Here is a 21,504-nt window from a genome sequence, read left to right on the forward strand (position 1 = left end):
GGCAGCCTCTGGGGTTGCAAAAACAAGTGTGTATAGCTATATAGACTCGTGTTTGCTAATACCTCAGCAACACCTTAATATTGAGTCTATAGTAGCAACTGCCCTTTACTTCATGAACTATGGTTCCTTTTAGAGTGAAGTAGATGATAAAGCAGGTTAGGATTTAGGGCACGCCCACCTGGTGAATGACTGCCCTCTCACCACCACGTTTCTCAGGCAGATCTCACTCATCATTATCTACTTTGAAAACACCAAGATGATGTGACGGTGGCTACTGCCATCTTTTATTTACAGTCTGTGAGCACACTACAAAATTATCCCTGGGACTTGTAGTTTTTAAGGTATATTTAAGTATATATAAGCATACATAAGTAGTTGGATGAATCAGCTTTACTTTCAGGTACATGACATTTTCATCTTAAAGCAAATTATTGTTCTTTTTTTTTTTCATTAACCCAAAAGTCAGAAAGCATCTGTTAAAGTTTTAATCTCACTGCTTGATGTTATGGAAATATTCTGAGACCAAGCATCTTTCCCACAGGAGTGACACTTGTGCAGAATTGTTTTATGTAGCATTTATTGATGCCAAGGAGAACAAGGGTGAAAGCATGTGCTACTAAGACATATTGTTTCCTAGTGTTGAACTTTATTTATAGCTGGGCATATCGGTAATTCTCTGACCTGCATTTTAAAATTCCAGAGACAGAGATGGTAAACAGATTGACTAAGTCGAGGAGGTCAGAGTCCGTGTCTTGGAGTGCTGGACAAAGACTGTGTATAAAAGATGGGCTTAGCTGCTGAGACATCAGTCATCTTGGCATTTTGAGACTTGTTATTGACTATTTGTTATCCAATCAGGAAAAGTGTTTGCTGAGGTCACAGAGTAGGGGAGCCTGTTCAGAGACTCCAATACAAACTGGTCTCTTTGCAGCCGGAGAAGTCAAAAGACTTCTCCGGCTGCCCAATCAAAAAGCGAGTTTAAGGCATTTCTCTCTATCCTGTCAAATAATAAGACCTGCTTTAAACAAGCAAAAGAAAAATCTTTATGATGTAACCAGATATTTATGACATTTCAAAGGGAAAAATTAGTGAATCAAAGCTTTTTAAGAAGAGGTTGGTCTGATCATGAAGTACCTGAATCACCTTTACACTTGACCGAGTCTTGCTTTCAAGATCTTTTGTCAGTTTTTACAAGAAAGATTAATTATTAGCTTTCTGGGCTTACGTGCCTTTAAATCAGCTCCCACTGTTTCTGCTCAGGTGGAGCATTTGAGGATCAGAGGTTTTACACAAAGCTGCTTCTCCAGTGGAGAAAGTACCCTCATTTACTTGTTCTGTGTTCAGAGGAAATTCAGCTAGGGGGCTTCCCTTTGTGTAATTGACCTCTGAACTTTAGCTAATTAGATGTTGTGCGTTCCAGATTCAGCACATGTACCGCTGTGCCAGAGTGCAGGGTCTCGACACCAGCGAGGGTCTGCTGCTGTTTGGGAAGGAGCACTTCTACGTCATCGATGGCTACACCATGACCGTGTCCAGGGAGATCAGGGACATCGACACGCTGCCACCCAAGTAGGTTCACGCCTCTGTATCCATCCCTCACTTGACAGCGGACGCGGCATCGGCACTTTGTTTCTCTGAATAAAGGATGACATCATTCCTGTGGACGCTGCAGTGGAAGTTTCTGCTACTGGGGTGATGTAATGCTGCCAATGGAGCATGCGCTGTGAAAGTCCGCAAAGCTTTTCACATATTTATTATTTTTCGTGGAACTTGCTCAGCCTGTTCCTTTGAGATGCTGCTGGAAAATAACCAAAAAAAGGGGAAAAAGGAGCAGATGTCTCCCAGACTTTGTGGTGTGTCCCTCGGGTTGTTTTGGTGTTTTTACCCCCTCCTAAGCTTCCCCACTGTCCTGTACCAGCACAGAGCTTAAATCATACGCCAATTAGCTGATAATTTATTCAAGACACACTCTTTCGTTAACTGAATGCTTTTTTTCAACTCAACTTTGAAGTTTTTGGAGTGATTTAACGATGCACTATCCAGCTAATCTTATCAAATATGGATGTATGTGTTTATTCATTCTCAGCCATGTCACGGGAACTTACCCACCGCAAACAGGGGATTAAAATTTCGAGTGGATCTTCTCTCGAGTGGGTTGTTGTGTGTTTTTTCTCCAGTATGCACGAGGCCATCATCCCCAGAGGAGCGAGACAAGGACAGAGCCAGTTAAAGAGAACCTGCAGCATCTTTGCCTACGAAGACATTAAAGAGGTTCACAAGAGGCGCTACCTGCTGCAGGTCAGCATGCATGTGTCTCTCACACACACGCACACACTGCATGCAGCATTACATGCTTTCTTTTAATATAGGAACTGACAAGATAATTAAATTGAGTAGTTTATAGGGAACTTATTTTGTTTTTCCTTTCTTTCATTTATACAATAACAGGGCTGGATGCTTCTATTAAACATGGCTTTTCCAAGGTGTTTTTCTACTCTTGGCTCTGTATGATGTCGTTTAATAAGTGCAGGCAAACAGAAGGAATCTGGCTTAAAGGGAAAGTAGAAGGAGCTAAAGTGAGTTTATGGGCTGCACCAGTGTCTGGTGTTAGATAAATTAGGATCATTTTGAACAGTGAATCGTGCAGAACTACTCTCTGGAGTCCAAAAATAAAAATATGGAGCTGGAAATGATGATGATAGATCATCTGTAAAAGTTTTGGGCTATGTTTTTTTCCCCTGAATCTCATGTATGCCATCGTCTTCTTTCAGCCCATGGCGGTGGAAGTCTTTTCAGCGGATGGGAGAAACTACTTGCTAGCCTTCCAGAAAGGAGTTCGCAACAAGGTTTACCAAAGGTAGTGAATACATATATAAATATAAATGCAGTACCTGAGCAGCAGATGCTTCTCTCACATTTTAGTCTCAGGGTTTAATGAAATTTGTCATTTTGTGCTCTTTTGAACACTCACACGCTACAAGTGATCATTTCTTACTGTTTCCTTAGGAGTTGTTGTCAGGGTTGAGTTATTTTCAGTGATAATTTGGTTTTACTGGAGAGCCGTGATCAGCTGTGATTCAGTCTGGTGCCGTGATCTCTGTTGAGGAGAAGGATTTTGCCAAGATTGATGTTGCTGCTCATATAAAGCTATAAAGCTTCTCCCTGTAATGCCGGTATATCACCGTTGTTGTCAGGTTGCATGCGTCTGTGTGGCTGTAAAGAAATTCATAGGTCATGTTTGATTCTTCCAGGTTCTTGGCGGTGGTGCCCTCGCTGGCTGACAGCTCTGAGTCTGTTTCAGGCCAGAGACCCAACACCAGCGTGGAACAAGGGTACATCCACCTTCACATCATATCATTTTTATAAATAATAGATTCTGGATTCTGTATTTATGTCTCAACATAATGACTCTACAAACGTAAAATCACGAGTGTATAATTATTAAAAGACCACTGAGCTGTTTAAACTAATCATCCTCTCTGTCCTGGTTTGTGTCAGATCTGGACTTCTCAGCACACTGGTTGGTGAGAAGTCAGTGACTCAGAGATGGGAGGTAAGAACCTGAATTTGTTAGTCTGACTTCAGATTTGAAGTAAAGCACATGGCTCAACAACGTGTGTTTGTGTGCATTTGTGTTCTGTAGCGAGGAGAGATCAGTAACTTCCAGTACCTGATGCATCTGAACACCCTGGCCGGACGCTCCTACAACGACCTGATGCAGTATCCGGTGTTCCCCTGGATCCTGGCCGATTACGACTCGGAGGTGCCTCAAGATTTTATCTGCTGCTGTTTTAATGTTTCAGTGTCCACAACAGAAAATACCCCAGTTTTGATATGAATGCCACCCGGGGCAGTGTGGTGATTTCATGGATGTTTGGGTTGCTTTTGGTCACCAGGAGCTGGACCTCACCAACCCAAAGACATTTCGTAACCTCGCCAAGCCGATGGGCGCCCAGACTGACACCCGGCTAACGCAGTACAAGAAGCGGTACAAGGACTGGGAAGACCCCAACGGTAAGGAAAGGAGACCATCAGTTAACATTTCTCTGTGAGCAGATATATGTGTGTTAATATCATCTACAGACTTTTGGTACCACAAACTCGCTATGTGGGTCCTCCTGCCTACAGGAGAGGCCCCGAAAAAACATGCAGAGCGAACTGAACCTGAGCTGTTTTCCCCCAGCTGTTGTCACCCACCCAGCAGACGGGTGGGTGACGACTGTCTCAGATCCAGTGGGATTAGACACTAGCTGGTCTGTAACCTGCCAGCTCCTGAATGTGTGATGCTTCCTGCACCAGGATATTTTATGTTGAAGTCATTTATAACATTTATTTAGATTTATTTCTGTACTAAATATGAAATTAAAAAAATACATAGAGCCTGCTTTTTTTCCCCCAATAACTGGTACTGGTCTATATCATTAAGCTCTTGTTGCCTTACCAGGTGAAACCCCGGCGTACCACTACGGCACTCACTACTCGTCAGCCATGATTGTGGCCTCCTACCTGGTCCGGATGGAGCCCTTCACACAGATTTTCCTCAGACTTCAGGTTTGATGAGTTTCGACTCTACTGACAGTTCAGCTTGAAAATTAAAACATGGACTAGAACTCCAACCCTCCATTCCAGGAGGTTTTTTAATAAGTTATATATAGTAGTTACATTTGATTTATTGCCTTAATTTTTTTTTGTTTACATATTTTGCAGAATCAAGTTCTATTTTATTTGTTTAACTCAACTTTATTTCCAACTATTTGACTTTATATAGAAAAAGCTAAATGTATTAGTTCCCCTCTTCTTTTTTAACTTGTTATGCCCCGTAAAAGAGTAAGTCAGAAAACTCCAGAGGACAATGAAACCACATTAATAACACAGTACTGGTATTATTATTATTTTTGTTTGCTGGGCTCGCTTTGCATTTCCTGGGAGTTGTGCCTTCTCTACTTTTAACTCATAGAAATAATTTTTTTTGAGGGCTAAAAATGTGTCTTTGTGTGAATGACAGGGAGGACACTTCGACCTGGCTGACAGGATGTTCCACAGCGTGCGTGAAGCCTGGCTCTCTGCTTCCAAACACAACATGGCCGACGTCAAGGAGCTCATCCCGGAGTTCTTCTATCTGCCTGAGTTCCTGCTGAACTCCAATAACTTCGACCTGGGTCAGTATCAGAATCCCAGCTGATCGAAGCACAGTTTAAAAACTGACTGGATCATTCACTGCTTTGTTATTAATGCTCTTTCCTCCTTTTGCTTTTCATGCACCAGGTGCCAAGCAGAATGGGACCAAACTGGGTGACGTCATTCTCCCACCCTGGGCTAAGGGCGACCCCCGGGAGTTCATCAGAGTCCACAGAGAGGTAGGAGATCAGCTCTTCTTGGCTGGTTTTACTCTGAGTGATTTTGAATCCACCCTCACGGTCGACACGTCCTCTGTCCCGGCTGCAGGCGTTGGAGTGCGACTACGTATCGGCCCACCTCCACGAATGGATCGACCTGATTTTCGGCTACAAGCAGCAGGGCCCTCCGGCTGTGGAAGCGGTCAACGTCTTCCACCACCTCTTCTACGAGGGTCAGGTGGACATCTACAACATCAACGACCCGCTCAAAGAGACGGCCACCATCGGCTTCATCAACAACTTCGGACAAATCCCCAAACAGGTCAGACAGGAACACTGACGTGTTCATTTTAGTCTAAATACATTTTTAAAGTCATTTTTTTCCATCAATCTACACTCAATCATTTATACACCTTTTTTTAAGAGGGTCCACCCTTTTCTAAGGAGGGTGGACCCTCTTATTTAACCTGATGTGTTTCCTGTTACATTACAGACATTTATGCATTACAGAGTCATTTAACGTGCTGTATACTACGGTTGGTTTCTTGCCTTTAACTGGGTTTGAGTAGATGTTGAAATCTCGCTGTCGAATCATTGGTCGTTGATGTTTGTGTTCCAGCTGTTCAAGAAGCCCCACCCTCCGAAACGAGTACGCAGTAAAGCCAACGGTGACGTTGCCGGCGTTCCTCCGAGCTCCAACAGCGACAAGATCTTCTTTCATCACCTGGACAATCTCAGACCTTCTCTTGCACCAGTTAAAGGTACGCACACACATCATGTGGTCAAATAATTGCTCACAGTGTTGCTCAGTAAACAGGATGCATGCACTGATCGCTGTGTAAACAAAGCTTCATGGGGTCTGTTTGTGAATACGAGGTGTGTAGCCTCTTTAAATTCACACTTCTTTGTGTGTGTGTGTGTGTGTGTGTGTGTGTGTGTGTGTGTGTGTGTGTGATCTGTTTTCCAGAGCTGAAAGACCCTGTGGGACAGATTGTGTCCACCGACAAGGGCATCCTCGCTGTAGAGCAAAACAAAGTTCTGGTTCCCCCCACCTGGAGCAAGACCTTTGCCTGGGGTTACGCCGATCTCAGCTGTCGCCTGGCTAACTATGACTCCGACAAGGTCAGTAGTGAGAAGTTCTCCTGACAGCCAGTTCCTCATAGATTTAAACTCCTCAAACACCTTTTTATCTCCAGGATATAGCCTCTATGTGTGAGTGACCCCCATCCTTTTACTGATGTTGTGTTTGCTGACTTCCTTTCTCAATAATTGTGGATTTATTTCACCTAATTTAAAAATGAGCCACTGTACGTGTTTGCTACTCACCTTGAGGATTCCTAGTAAATGTGGAAAAAAATAAAGGCACCGTTTCCCCCTGCTGGTCTTTCACTAGAAATGCATGTTACATGAGATCTGCAGCCATTAAAGAAGCTTTTAAATCACTAAAGCTACATCTGATTTTTACTGTATAGATTCTGTTTTCCTGCTGGCGGCTAAAAAGGAGACGTTCTTCAAGCTGAAAGAGATTTAGATTTTAATTTGGTAACACTTTCTCATGCTCAGAAGCACCGTTTCATGTCTGATCCCCTCTAAGGTCAGTCTGGGGTTTGCAGCTGGTTTTCTCCTGACAGTTTTTCCAGTTTATTCCCTCGTTGCTACGTGTCTGCAGGAGTATTTGTCTAGACCCCAGACGGTGTCGTGATAGATAATTGGGAGGTGTCCTTCCTCTCCTACAGCCGCCTACATCATTACAAACACTCAGCTGCACCTGACTCAATTGATGCCTCTTGTTTAAATGCATCAGAATGAATAACCAATGAATGGAAAGCTTGAAGATAACAGTCCCGAGAACAGAAGCTGTTACTGTTGTAGATCTTTTCAGTTTTCCACAAACGGATTTGAATGTTCCATCTTGTTTCAGGCGCTGGTGGTGTACGAGTGTCTGTCGGAGTGGGGCCAGATCTTCTGTGCCATATGTCCAAACCCAAAGCTGGTTATCACCGGTGGCACCAGCACCGCCATCTGTGTGTGGGAGACGGGAACCTCAAAGGAGAGGGCAAAGTCACTTACGCTCAAACAGGTAAATGCACACAAAGAGACGCAGTGCAGGTTCGTGCAGCAGCTGCGCTTCAGTCATCAAACTTTAAATTATCTGAAAGCAGAAGACATTTTATAGAAACCTGGCAGCACTCTCAACTGTGTGAGGTCCAACCAATCAAAAGGCTGGGTCAAAGCTGAACACTGTGTGCTTCAGAGGAAGGATAGAGGACTGTTTCTCCTGTGATTGCCAAGGTTCATCAATGACAGCTTAATCCTTGCAGGGTTTAATTAGTTTGACCCATGAAATTAGTTTGATGGGTCAGTGTTTCTGCTTAGTTCATTCAGCACAAACGTTAATCTGCAGATTTTAATCTCCCTGCACACTAATGAAATCCTGCATGCTAAGGTGTTTAAGTTTGTTGATGCCATTGTGTCTCCCATGTCGCGTGATATCTTAGGCGCTGCTTGGCCACACGGACGCCGTGACGTGTCTGACGGCGTCTTCGGCGTACCACATTGTTGTCAGTGGCTCACGGGATCGAACTTGCATCATCTGGGACCTCAACAAGCTCTCCTTCGTCACACAGCTCAGGGGGCACCGAGCGCCCGTCTCGGCTCTGTGTATCAATGAACTGACGGTAAGTTTGTCCTCCGTCACACGTGAAACAGAGAAACTGCGGGAGCAGCATGTGGGATCGTTTACGAGCCGCACGATGGAACGACGTGTGTTTGTGTTTGCACAGGGGGACATCGTGTCCTGCGCGGGCACCTACATTCACGTGTGGAGCATCAACGGCAGCCCCATCGCCAGCGCCAACACCTTCACCGGCCGCAGCCAGCAGATCCTCTGCTGCTGCGTGTCGGAGATGAACGAGTGGGACACGCAGAACGTCATCGTCACCGGCCACTCGGATGGCGTTGTGAGGGTGAGCTCGCCTGGATACACATCCCTCTTTAAGTTTATTAGTCACTTGTTACAATGTTTTACCAAAACGTGTTTTTCTGCGCTGCTGTAAAATGAGTAACAGTCGAGCATTATAACGACAGAACATTTGTCATTTTTTTCACTTTGTTAACTCTTTATAAAAATCTAAAAGTATTCCTGAAAGTATTCCTTGTGCTAAATCTTGCTAAAAACTGTCTTATAGTTTTGGAGAATGGAGTTCCTCCAGGTACCAGAAACCCCTGCTCCCGAACCCGTAGAGCCAGATGTGCCTGACTGCTGTGCTGACGAGAAGATCGGTGAGTCCTAATAGAAAAGAATGAGCTCATTGAAGCTGCTAGATCGAGTCATCAGAACACAGATCACACAGTGCACGTCACTCTAAAACTCTGTACTAAGGTACAAACTTATCTTGGTCTCTCAGAGGGCGGTGAGAGTCACAACGGTGATGATGACAGCAGTGAGTCGGATGCAGACGAGCCCAATCTGAGCCAAGAGCCCAGAGCGCCATGCAACCCCTCGACAGGTGGAGGCAGCCAGCCGGGTAGCACCGTCCACAGACCCAGAGGTACTTAGATTTATGTTCAAGTTAAATTCAACAGTTTGGTGTTTTTTACCAGAAGTGGGGGTAGGAGCTCTGGAGTAATAAAAATCAGCTGTAAATGTACAGTGTATTTTTAATCCCAGCTCCTGCATCATTTTCTTATACGCCACTTCAGCCAGAGAACCAATGAGCTTTTGCCATGCTGAGCCGTCTGTCATCCGTTTGTCCGTCCACAAGAAATGCTACTCTTCCTGCAGTATTTTACAGAAGGTCATTCAGCAAACACATACTGATCACCTAATGGGTCGTTGTGCTCAAAGTCAAGGTCACATTTGTCATTTTACAGACAATAACCTGCGAATTTTGATGGGCGTCAGCTGGATGAGCTAGTGTGCTAATAACATTCTGGTTTTTAGATGGAGTGACCCAGCTGTGCATGCCCCCAAAACATGAGAAAGGTCTTCACATCTCTGTAGATGAGGAAGAGTAAAAGCTGGATTAGCACAGCTCCCAGCTGGTGAACAAACCTCCCTGAGCACAGGCCAGCTGTGTTAAAATCTGAATGAGCACACATTCAGATATTGTTATTTGCAGATCCAGAACTAACACTAAAAACGTCTTACCTGTAAGCAAAGCACACCAAATGTTCACTTGTTTGCTACTGGAGTGAACAGCTCGCACTATCGTTAAAGGCGTAGCAGCGTTTTGCCTTCCATTGTCTCTGTCAGTCAGACTGAAGTCAGTCAGTGAGGACATTCAGATTGAAATATATCTCTGGTTTTGTTGTCAGCCAAGAGCAATAAACTAAAACTAAAATCTTATCATCAGCGTCAACTTTGATTTTGGCTTTAGTATAAAATGTTCCCTTGTTTATCTCTGTGTCGGCTGCCCTGCAGTGAGCAGCATGTGCTCATTAGCTGCTGCGCTCTGATGCTCACTTCCTGAAGACTGTGGAAAAAAAAGAAGAAGAGCGTGAGATCAGCAGCAACTCGGCTGTGAGGCTGAAACATCGAATCCAGATTCTCTGGTTGTAGAAATAGAGCAATAATGTGACCCCTTGTAGATTACCAACACTGATGTTTGTTTTCACATATAAAAACCTTTGTTTGATATAAGATATTGTTCCTGCTAATTTTCCATTGATTAACACCCATAAGGTCCCTCGGCCCGAGCAGGAGCATCTTGGTCGATGGACAGTGGCTCTGACGACTCTCACCGCTGGTCAGACACCCTCAGCATCGACGAGAAGGACGGATTCGTGTTTGTAAATTACTCTGAGGGCCAAACTAAAGGCGCTCACCCAGCTCACTCAGGCCAGGGCTCAGTGCCTCAGCCGCTGCATCCCTCCACTATGGAGGCACGGACATATAACCAGCTCAGGGCAGGTGGGTGTCCAGCAGCTGCAAAAACCATGTTGTGTTCCATGTTCTAAGGGATTATTCTGCCATTGAAGGGGAGACAACAAATGGATAGGATTAGTCTGCTGATCTAATGACTCATATTAAAATGTTGCTTGTTAAGTGTTTGTTTTTGTGCGTTCACAGGCTACAGATGGGAGCGCCAGCTGGTCTTCCGGAGTAAGCTCACCATGCACACGGCTTTTGATCGCAAGGACAACGCTCACCCAGCTGAGATCACGTCCCTCGCCATCTCCAAGTAAGAGAGCCGGGTCGAACCAAACCGACAAACAGGAAATGAGTTTCTTTTTGTAAACGCTTGTATTCCTTTGGCACATCTGAAGAACATCTTCTTTTGAAAATATATAATACAGTCCAAGCGAATATTTTTGAAAACAAGATATTTAATTGTTTTGTTTTTCTCTTTCTTCCTTCCCGCTTTGGGCGTTCCTCTCTTCAGGGACCACAGTAAAATCCTGGTAGGTGATGGCCGTGGCAGAGTGTTTAGCTGGTCGGTCAGCGACCAGCCCGGCCGTTCGGCAGCAGACCACTGGGTGAAGGACGAGGTGGTGGACAGCTGCTCCGGCTGCACGGTTCGCTTCTCGCTTACTGAGCGACGCCACCATTGTAGGAACTGCGGACAGCTCTTCTGCCAGAAGTAAGATCATTATTCTGCAGTTTTTCCACCTAAGGATGCTTTTATGTCATTGTCATACCAGAAATTGTTAGAACAAAATACCATTTATAGGTATAATTAAGTATATCCAGAATCAATGTAAGTTTCAGAGATGCAAAATTAACCATTACCATTTCTTCTGGTACCAGTACCAGTACACTACCACTACATAAATTCTAATTAAAGTTCTTGAAGTTTTAATGGAAGTAACAGCCACAGTGCTTACATGCTTTAACCCTCAAGGTTTGGTTTTTTTTTTTATTGCACTTCATTTTTCAGCTTTTGGCTCTGGTGTTCCTCAAGGCTCGATTTGGGGTCCTTTGTTTTTTTTTTTGCTGTGCACACTACCATTGCACAGCAACAGGTGAACGGTCTTCATTTCTGTTTTGCAGCTCACTTTTTCCAAGTTTCACTATCTCCAGCAATCACCCGCTAGAGGTTGCCAAGGGGTTGCTGACAAGTCTCTGGGCCTCTCTGAGGTTTCTGAGATCTTATGCAAATAAAATATTTCATTCTCTGATTTTGTGTGTGTGTGTGTGTGTGTGTGTGTGTGTGTGTGTGTGTGTGTGTGTGTGTGTGTGTGTGTGTGTGTGTGTGTGTGTGTGTTTAAAATAATTATTGGGGTTGTTTGTTTGTTTCTAACAGTTTAAATCGTGGCTCACTTCAGTGAATGTGTTAAAATACTCAGCAATGTTACTTTTCTTCACCTTCATCATCTTCATTTCTCTCCTGCACTTTGAAAAGAATGTTATCTCACCCTGTGTCACAGGTGCAGTCGCTTCCAATCAGAGATCAAGCGGCTGAAGATCTCGTCACCTGTGCGTGTTTGTCAGAACTGTTATTACAACCTCCAGCATGAGCGAAGCGTCGAGGACGGCTGCAGAAACTGAGCTCCGCATCCACCCGCCGCCAGCCCCTCCTGAGGACCCGGGGAGCATTTCATTCCTCCATCCGACTTCCCTCTGCATCTCCCAAAACTCCTTCCCCATTACCCCTCAGTAACCACGTGTACTGTACCGCACTGACAGGGTGTCGCGGGAGGGAGCGACTCAAGTACGGCGGCGGAGCTCAGCAAAGGAGAAAGGATATGAACGAGGACAACAGATCGCAAAGAACATGGAAAGAAACTCAGTCCCCACTTTTACCACCGGCACTCACCTGGAGCGGAGGGAAAAAAAACCACCTTTAATGCAGCACGCACGAATCAGTCATCCGCCATCTTTGCTTCGAGATCAAGAAACAGGCAAAACTCCTTCAGCTTTCACAGCAGGATGATAAAAGACAAAAACTTGTTGATAGTGTAAATAGGTATCACGACCTTTTTAACTCTAAAAGGAGCAAACACAGAACAAAAAATAAGGTCAATGAAGTAAAAGAAATGCCTGTAACATAGCGTTGTGACTAACCACTCCTGGCTTTAAAAAAACAGAAAAAATGATTGTGTGTAGTCTGCGTCACGAGTCACAGCGAGAATAACACGGAGGGGAGGGAGGGAGATGAATGTCCATAATTAATGTCTCTGGGTTGACCGTACTAGTGGGTCTAGTTATGCAAAATCACTTCTTTATAATTTCCCGATCGTTTTGTTGTTTACAGACCTGTGATTTATTTTGTGAGAGTGTCAAACCGTCGCCACGCGGACAGAGAGGTTTACTCTCTGATTGTCGTTTCCTCTTTTTTTATTGCCAAACTGTTTTCTCGTGTCAGTTACGATGTTTAATTTTTAACATGTCATCTGTTCAGTCCTTTGTTTTCCCATTTGGAGATTTTTTTTATTTTAGTTACTGCTGCTTTCTGAAGACTACAAACTTTATCGTGTTCAGTTTGACTTTGATTTTTCTTGTTAGAACCATATCACTCCTTTCATTTTGTGGTTCCTTCTGCATTATTATAATTTGTTATTAAGAGAGAGAAAAAATCGGGTTCATCTTGTGTAAAAAGGTTAAAAGTAACGCACATGCGTCCCATAACTGCACATTTAGCGTCCATCGTGTCCTTTTTTTTTGACCATACAGCTTTAAAGCAGCTTCTTGAATGCACACTAAAAAGGGACTTCCTCATGAACTGTGTTTTGTTTTTTTATTTATCGTGTTGGTTTCTATTGAGGATTTGCTGGATTTTTACTCCCCTGTGGCATTATCGCAGCAGCTCTCAATACTCGTTATCCTCACTCACTGGAGCTGCAGCCAAGCACCTTTTTATTAAAGAGATGTTTCAGAGTATATGTAGACGTTGGAGGAGGTGTCAATAGTCACGTAGGCCGTTTGATTTTTAATAAATCTTGGCGTGTTTTTGTCATTAAAGGTAAAGACTAGGCCAAACAGACTTGCAGAGTATTCTTGTTTCGCTTTTCTTTACCATATTTTACAGGTGGGGTAAAGCTGCAGGAGAGCGAGTCTGTAGCTTTCTTTTCCTACCATTATATCAGTGCTATGACTTCATATTCCATCCTTGTTGCTCCTGCAGGGGAAGAGAAGACATGGATTTTGATGTGACACTTTAGACTGAGAGCATAAAATTAACCTCATGCCCTTCAGTTGTTGACGTTAATAAACCTTTTGACTTGATCTATCTTGATTGTAGAGTTGATTAATTTAATGTTTTTCAGACGTCTTAATTCATTTGCAGCTTAACTGTTTAAATGTAAAATGACTTGGATTGTTGCACTAACATAACACGGGACAAACTCAAAGCTATGGGGTGTCATTTGTGCCATCAGATTAGTGACTGTCACTTTAACAGTGACGAAATAACCCCCAACAATCAGATGACCCCCTGTGAGCAAGAACTTGGCGAAAGTGGGAAGGAAAAACTCCCTTTTTAACGGAAGAAACCTTCAGGAGAACCAGGCTCAGGGAGCGGTGACGGTTATCTTATTACTTGAGACCAGAATCCAAAGAAATTAAACAAATTTAAAATTACTTAATTCTTCATTTCATCTGAAAAAGCAAAAATCTACAATTTCAGGCGATTGTCGTTGGACTAAATGCATTTTGGAGATTCTCTGTAGCACGAATGTTAGCTTATAGAAACCAAACTCCAGCCGGGACAGAGACTCAACCTGAGCAAGGAAACATAAAAATGTGAAGTACTCAAAGGAGTTTAAACACTATAAAAACACATTACTCTGCCGCACTGAGGCGGCGATATCAGAGGTTTTATCTGCTTTCATAATGTTGAATGTAACTTGATCTTTTGTCAACACAAATCCATGTTTGGCTCTTTCTGCGTTAAAGACTGCACATCTCTCCCCTCACTCGGTTTGTGGTTCTGTGGGCAAACTGTGCATTCAAGGGCTGCTTTCTTTCTTTCTTTGTACGTCCCACGAGTCTTCACAGGCATTTAGTGTTCACCCTCACCGCTCCTTAATGTTGTAATAATAATAATATGCACTCATGTTATTGTCCTCCTTTATATCATTCTGCCTTTCTGTACTGTAACTTAGCGTGCAATCATGCCATCCAGCTGAAACGGCCGAGTCGGCTTCTATCAATCGAGGATTCCTTTTGCACCTTCACATGTACAAAAACAGAAAAAAAACAGTCGAGTTTTTATTGAATGCAGTTTAACGTTTTAACTGAAAGGTGCATTTCACAGCGGATAAATGAACTGTACAAAGTATTTATGCAATTATAACTGGGTTTAGATTTTTTTTTTAATTATTGTGATTTCAGCAAGTTTTGTTACTTGTTGCATGTCTATTAACACAGCTGACTTTCTGTGTCAGTGCATTGTACATGTTCGGCATTAGATTATCTCTCTTTTTTGCTGGATTTATTCTTTTTTTGTTTTTCTTTGAGGCATTGTTTGACGGGTCATACCGAGCGACAGGTTTGTGTACAAAGCCGCAGATCATGACCCCGACTCTGGGTGGACTTTTGTACTCTCTATGGGGGGAAAAAAATAATTAAGGATTAATCGAAAGCAAAAAAAAGAAAGAAGGGGAAAAAAAAGGAGAAATCTGGATTATTTTGGTGGTCTTGTATTAGACTGCGTTACTACAGTATCTGGTGTGCAATCTGTAATAGCTGAATGTTCCTTGTATATTTGTGTTCACTACATCCTACGAGAGAAAAAAACCACAGTAGAGTAACCTCCCCGTCCCCCGTTACAGAAACAAAATGTTACAATAATGCAATAGATCTGGTACTTATTCTTTTTAATTTCATTTCAATAAAAAATTGCTGTTTCCCACCAAAGGCATTTGTTTCGTTTCTAAGTTATAGCAGCGTCTGAGCTTCTTTCCATTTAAAAGATTTAATGACCCTACGCAGCCACACACTACTTTTACAGAGGTTAGACAGGTCAGTCAGGTTTTTCTTTTTCTACTTTTGGTTCTGTGTGATGTCAGAGGGAGAGGATATGCCTAATATGGTCATGTATTAGAGAGCCAATGTGAGCCACACCCTGGACAGTAGAAACTATAGGAGACACTGAAAAGACTTCCCATGATGCACTGAGTGCTTGTCTTTACTCCCAGCCTTTCACTCGTGCTGTGTTTATGTGCTGCCGTGTTTTTCAGTTCTGTTTACTCTCCTTTAATTTGTGTTTTGTCCGCTCTGTTGTCCATGGTCGCCCCATGCTTCTCTTTTCTCTTCTCAGTCTCCTACCCAGGAACAGCAAACAGCAGTGCCTGCCTGAGCTTTCTTCATTTCCTCCTGGTGAGGTCTTTTCCTGTTTTGGAAAAAAGGAGTTCTTCTTTCCCCCTGTTGCCAAGTGCTGCTCATAAACTAAGAACTGAAACTAAGTTGGTAGAAAAAATGCATATGAACTAGACTTGCGACTAGATGACTTTGTCTTCGCAATTTGGTAAAATTTGTCAGCAGAGCTGGCACTGAGAAGCTTTGATGCAGAGCTTTATTAAGTCTACGTGACTGTCAGTTGAGTCTTGTATTGCTATATTACTGCACTCTCCTGAACCTGATGAATAGCACCTAGAATAAAGGAAGGAATAAATAAGGTCAAAGTAAAAGTGAAATTTAAAAAAAAATAAAAAATTCAATGTGATCAGATTATTTAGGATTGGTTCAGATTATTTGACTTTGGTAATGGTTATTGTTATTCCTGTTAAGAATCTGAAGTAATTAAACAGCCATATGGTTTTAAATGTACTCACTATTGCCTTTTCCCCTCTTCTGGCCCATATCTTGTAAATAATTTAAAAGAAATTCATTTGCAAAATTAAGTTGCTGATGAAGCTTCGAGTTCAATGAATAAATCATCAGTAGAGCAAAAATAAATTAATGGCATCTCTTAATATACGTAATTTTGATTAGAGGATTGGGAAAGAGTGCATTAGAGTTTTATTATATGTTAAAATAAAGAAAGTAAACGTGCTGTTGTGATCTGGTGCTAAAACGGTGACCTGAGTGGGACTGAGGGAGTGAAACTAACTTGATTTGTTCGGGATAACAACGAGACTAAACAGGACTGACTGCGGTGCTGAGCTTTACTTTACTGAAATCGTTGAACCAACAGCACTTTAAAATGACTTTTTAAAAAAAGATATTTGTGTTTGAATATTTAAAAAAAAAAAAAAAAAAAGTTGTGCAGAGTGTATTTAGTGAACGCAGCAGAGGAAATAACACCAGCGGGGGTCTCCACAAAAATAGTGCAGACAGGGGTGTGTCTAAGTGAGGACCCCGGTGCTCACTGGTCGTGGATTACCGCAGCATGTGGCAGAGCTGGTCAGCCCGGTATGGACTGACTGAGAGAGAGAGAGCGTACAGCACCGCAGCAGACCTGTGTGAAGTCACGCAGACGCACAACGGAAGTCTCGGTTCTTCTACTTTAAAATAAAACCTCGATTTTAAATGAGCGTCACCTACAGGCTTTGTATGAGGGTTTTTATACTTCTCCGAGGTTTGACTTCAGCTAATATTTGTACTACTAGGATTTCTCCAGGGGTAAACATGAAATGCAGGGTGTAGGTTTGGTTCACTTTGGAGTCTGCTTGTCTTTTTCTTGAACAGTCATAAAGTTTCCATAGGTCTCTGTAGGTAATTATATATAACTCATCGAGCGCTTTGAGTGCTCAAGTTGACTGTAAATATGATATTTAATTTCATTAAAGAAAAAAAAGGTTTTGGACAATCTTTTTGATCTGTGCTTCTACGGTGAGCTCTGAACTTAAAAATCAGGATCTTTGACTAGAAATAGATCCAGTATAAAAACAACAGTTTGAGCAGATCCGTGTTAACTCATGTTGACATAACAGAAGACCGAAAGTCCAAAGAAAAATACAAAAAATATCTGGAAGAAGGCGCACGAGAAAGGAAGAGAAGGACCAGGGGCTTAAGGAGCAGATGTGGAAGATAAAGTCTAAAGTGGTCCTGTTTACAGCAGCATCGGGAGCTGCAGTAGCTTCAGCAGATTCCAGGCACAGAACTTCTCTGCAATGAAGAGTGGGAACAACTGTGCAGAGCCATCAAACCCCTGGGCATCTGGTAGAGGAACCGAGCTTGAGGATCACAAACAAACTCCAAGGAGTGAGAGAGAGCTTGCAGGGTGATCTAAACTAGCTTTAGGTGTAAATGTGAGTGTGAATGATTTCTCTCTGTGTTAGCCCTGTGACAGACAGGAGCTCCAGCCCAACTCTTAATTGAATGAATGGAAGAAAATGGATATATAGGTTTAAAAAAATGAAAATCTACAACATTAGGATGTTTGGATATATTTTTTTAATGCTTTAAACCTTTATTGAGCAAAACTGGAGCGTCTTTTAGGAAATCTGCAGACGCCGACCATCACGACTCTGCGTCAAACCATTAAAGGGCTTACATTTCCAGAGCAAACATCTTAACAGGAGTAAACCGAGAAAATTACATTTTAAGTAGACCTTTATTTTGAAAGTCTCTACAGGAAGTTGTCTGTCCTTGTTCCGTGAGCTTGTCGGCAGTAGGAGGAGAACAGGGACTGCGGTCATAAACAAACACACGCAGTGGAGTCGGTAGTGTCTGTGGGGCTGTGCAGGACCACTGGCTGACTTTCAGGGAAGCTGACCTTCTTCTCGACCGGCACCGAGAAATCAGACCGGCTGAAAAAACCCGAACACGAAGAGCGGATTGTCTCCCACTCTCCCTCCCTCCTCCCTTCCCTCGGAGTCGGCTTATGTGACACATTCACGTCCCGGCGGAGAAACGAGAGAAATATGACGGAGCTGAGGAAGCGAGGCGGAGGCGGAGCAGACCCTGACAGCGCCGATAATATCAGCGACAAGGTAAGGTGCACCTGAGAGCGCGAAAAGACACCATTATCCGAACGAGACCTCGCCCTGGAAACGAGTCCGGCAGGTTGTCGGAGGCTGAGCCGGGCCGGCCGGGCTGTCAGGTTAGCAGGGGAGCTACATAAGCTAGTTAGTTAGCCGCTCGGCTGCTGTCCGGTAATCCCGAAACAACCGAGACACGGTCACGGAAACGGCTCCGTGCTTTGAAACCACCGTTTGCCTTTTCGGTGTGAGCTCCTCGTCCTTTTCAGTGGCTGTCAGCGGGACAATTTCACACTGTCATCGTGACACCGACTCATCAATGTCACTCCTGCATGCTGAAAGTTGGATTTGGATAATTGCATTACAGTAAACAAACACGCAGAGATCGGAGGGCCTTTAAGCTTCAGTTTACTTTGCTACTCAACACAAGTGATTTTAAAGATTGTTTTGCAGTGATTTGACGCTCAGCTTGTTTATATTCATCATGTGATGCTATGGCTCCACAGATCAAAAAATCCCATTATATGAACTATACTGTATACTGTAGTGTAATAGAAATATAATTTCTCCATTCATTGACCATCCTACCTGTGGTGTCCTCACTCACTTGGTTTGTGGCTTTACTACCAAGTAGTTTGCTTCTGCCCCAAATCCCTTAAAGTAGAATGAATGAGAATTTGAGGACAATGTGAAATTAACCTTTGAAATAAATCTGATCTGCTCAAAAATTAAGGCAGCACAGCCGTTCAAACTTCAGAGATATCAGTGCAGTTAGGAAGACCAAGTGGTTATGAATCAATTTCAGGTGCAGTGGTTTTGCAGATCATTGCTTTCTCTTCTCAGTCCTGCTCACTTTTTTTAGTGTCCTTGTCCTTGCTGGTAGCTTGAGACCGTAGCTGCAGCCCATTCATGTTGCACAGGTAGTCAAGGATGTGAACAGAGCTGCAGAAGAGTTTCATCCCAGCTGAAACAGAGGAGCAGTACAGAATGAGGTGTCTGCTTTACACCAACTCACCTCTTTCAGAAAGCGTGCCCTCACAGCGTGCAGGATATCCAATATCAGAAAAGGAGAGTCAGTCAAGGACTGTGTTTATGTTTCATCGAAGTGCCAGTGTGTGCACATTTTAGTCAAGGATCAACTCTTTTAAATATTTATCTTTGTTTGTTGTGAATGGAGAATTTCCTGGTGTTTCTTCTTCTATGTGTTTAATAAATGATGAGAAAATTCTGTTTTAGCAGAAAAACTTGAGCTGTTTTTCTCTTCATTTTGAGACTCTGGTCAGACTGAGGTTAAAATAAACATTACTGATTATTGAGCTCTGCGGCTGTTTGAATACTGCTCTGCGCTACTGCTCAACACCCAACGTGTTCTTTATTTTGGGTCAATAAGAATCAGTTCCTCCTTTTTTTCTCTTGTTTTTTTCTTTTTGTCAGCTGGTTTTTCTTCTGTTGTATGTCACTTGTGACTTGTCCCTTTGTGAGACTGGTGAGATTGTTTCAGTGTAGTTTGTTGCTCACAGGTGCGATTCCCAAACCTAAGAATTACTCATTTTCCTGGCAATGATGGGATCTAAAATTCATGCTAAGCCAGATATATAAGTCTGCTTAACATGTACATTTTTCTTGTTGTTTGACCCACCTGCAGTATTTCCATAACACTGTTCAGAACTTCCACGTATAGCTTGTAGCCCGGTTTAGAGTCAAACTTAGTATGCAAGCTTGAGTTAAGATTATATAAATGATCAGTGTGTGAGTTACTCATATGTTATATACATCTGTATGTGTTTGGTCCTGGTTACTGTTGCTTAGCTCAGCGTGTTTACTCGTTCTACCTCGCCTCACTCAAAGTGCATTCTTGGAGAGCAGCTGCAATCAGCCGTCTCGTGGAAGTCGACACAAGAGACGTACGAGAAGCACGCGTAGGCAAAGCGTCACAGAAGACCCAATGAAAACATGATTTACCTGAGCAGAAAGGCACGTGTGTGCTGCAGTGTCTGGTTAGTTACTGGTTGGCATACATTCATAGTGATACACAGATAAGGTTAGCTGGAAATATTTGTCTTGTGATGTGAAGGTTACTTTGAAATCTAGTAGGTTTATAGATCACTAGTTATACTGTTAAAATGTAATAACCAATGTAATCAAAGTCATGTGACCTATTTGAATACGTGTAACTACACGTCTGTGTAGTGTTTAGTGTTTTAAACTGCACTGAAAAGTGCTCATGGCCCCCTGCGTTGGTGCTGGTTAGTTGGTAGCAGGCTTAAAGCAGTGCACACTGATCTGATTTTACTGTCACTTGAGAAGAAGCGCAAATTCAAACAAGATCAGCCAAAACAAGATGGCAGAGTTTGAGTATCAAATGAATGAAGCCTGTCTACACACAGACATCCTCTCCGTGACGGTGTCACAACAGCTTTGTTCACCTACATTATCCTGAAATCTTCTAAGATAAGGCGTTCCTGCACAGCACAAAGCTGCAGACGATGACAGGAATTGTTATGTTTCGCATAACAAACTGAGTTTTAATTTCATTTTAAGATTTTTTTCCTTACTGACTAAAACTGTTTATTCCTTAGTTTAATTTCTGTCAGTCATACATGTTGCTGCTTACTCTCAAACAGTGTTTCCAGATCAGGCCAATAAGTACTAACATTGTCACTGTTTTGTAGTTTAAGTGTCACAATTTTAGTGTAACAAATCAAGACATCTGTCTGTTCAGGCTTTAGATTATAACATTATGATTATTTCACACGCACACACTTTATCTGCTCCTGCAGGTATTACAGCTGTCTGAAGATTAGGTTTAGCATTTATTTTTCTAATTTTTACATTTTAACTATGTGAATAATGCCATCTGCAGCTCATGACTTTCCCTGCTTTGAATTTGAAATTTCAGTTGTTGCTAACCAGCTAGCCCTGGTGCTGACTTACTGTGTTGCCGCTGTGGTCCTAAATCCCTCAGCAGCTTCTCAGAAAAGGTTCTTGTCCCCCTGCTTGGACATGGACGTTACTTCTACTCCAGTGTCTTGTCCTGCAGCTTTTGCAGGGCAGTCCTTCTTTAGCTCTGGAGATCCAGACCTCTGAAACTAGAACCCACGCAGGAGGGAAACAGGTGCATTCATGTAAAACGATAACTACCATGACCGTGTGGTGGAGTTGGAGTTCATCAACAAAGACTCACGAAATAGTAGGCGAAAAAAATATCACATGCACTTGCCCTCCTCCGCCACGAACTGAATCTCCATCTCAGTTAGGCAGTTTGTAGTTGTTACGTATGTATGTCTGCTCAACCTTTACATACTCAGTGTTCATATTAATCTGCAGACAAGTTAGCGTTTTAATAAACTGTGAGATGTTT

At 42.8% G+C, this 21,504-nt stretch overlaps 2 protein-coding genes across 4 annotated transcripts in view; both read left to right on the top strand.

The window, feature by feature from the left end:
• The window catches only part of wdfy3 (WD repeat and FYVE domain containing 3), a 111,640-nt gene extending 96,505 nt beyond the window's left edge, over positions 1-15,135 (top strand). For all 3 annotated transcript variants that reach the window (XM_039620530.1, XM_039620532.1, XM_039620531.1), the window contains exons 45-66: positions 1,421-1,569; positions 2,178-2,298; positions 2,772-2,857; positions 3,252-3,332; positions 3,499-3,553; positions 3,644-3,763; positions 3,897-4,014; positions 4,445-4,551; positions 5,006-5,159; positions 5,266-5,357; positions 5,446-5,658; positions 5,956-6,097; positions 6,304-6,458; positions 7,258-7,416; positions 7,835-8,014; positions 8,120-8,302; positions 8,525-8,618; positions 8,744-8,887; positions 10,021-10,248; positions 10,408-10,519; positions 10,721-10,918; positions 11,706-15,135. In XM_039620530.1, coding sequence (XP_039476464.1) covers positions 1,421-1,569; positions 2,178-2,298; positions 2,772-2,857; positions 3,252-3,332; positions 3,499-3,553; positions 3,644-3,763; positions 3,897-4,014; positions 4,445-4,551; positions 5,006-5,159; positions 5,266-5,357; positions 5,446-5,658; positions 5,956-6,097; positions 6,304-6,458; positions 7,258-7,416; positions 7,835-8,014; positions 8,120-8,302; positions 8,525-8,618; positions 8,744-8,887; positions 10,021-10,248; positions 10,408-10,519; positions 10,721-10,918; positions 11,706-11,826 — 3,012 coding nt within the window. In that variant the 3' untranslated portion in view covers positions 11,827-15,135. The remainder of the gene's footprint in view (positions 1-1,420; positions 1,570-2,177; positions 2,299-2,771; positions 2,858-3,251; positions 3,333-3,498; positions 3,554-3,643; positions 3,764-3,896; positions 4,015-4,444; positions 4,552-5,005; positions 5,160-5,265; positions 5,358-5,445; positions 5,659-5,955; positions 6,098-6,303; positions 6,459-7,257; positions 7,417-7,834; positions 8,015-8,119; positions 8,303-8,524; positions 8,619-8,743; positions 8,888-10,020; positions 10,249-10,407; positions 10,520-10,720; positions 10,919-11,705) is intronic.
• A 2,687-nt stretch (positions 15,136-17,822) lies between these two features.
• The window catches only part of cds1 (CDP-diacylglycerol synthase (phosphatidate cytidylyltransferase) 1), a 29,884-nt gene continuing 26,202 nt past the window's right edge, over positions 17,823-21,504 (top strand). The window contains exon 1 of the mRNA XM_031756551.2: positions 17,823-18,155. Coding sequence (XP_031612411.1) covers positions 18,087-18,155 — 69 coding nt within the window. The 5' untranslated portion in view covers positions 17,823-18,086. The remainder of the gene's footprint in view (positions 18,156-21,504) is intronic.

Source organism: Oreochromis aureus, linkage group 12 (genome assembly GCF_013358895.1).
Source record: "Oreochromis aureus strain Israel breed Guangdong linkage group 12, ZZ_aureus, whole genome shotgun sequence".
Lineage (NCBI taxonomy): Eukaryota > Metazoa > Chordata > Actinopteri > Cichliformes > Cichlidae > Oreochromis > Oreochromis aureus.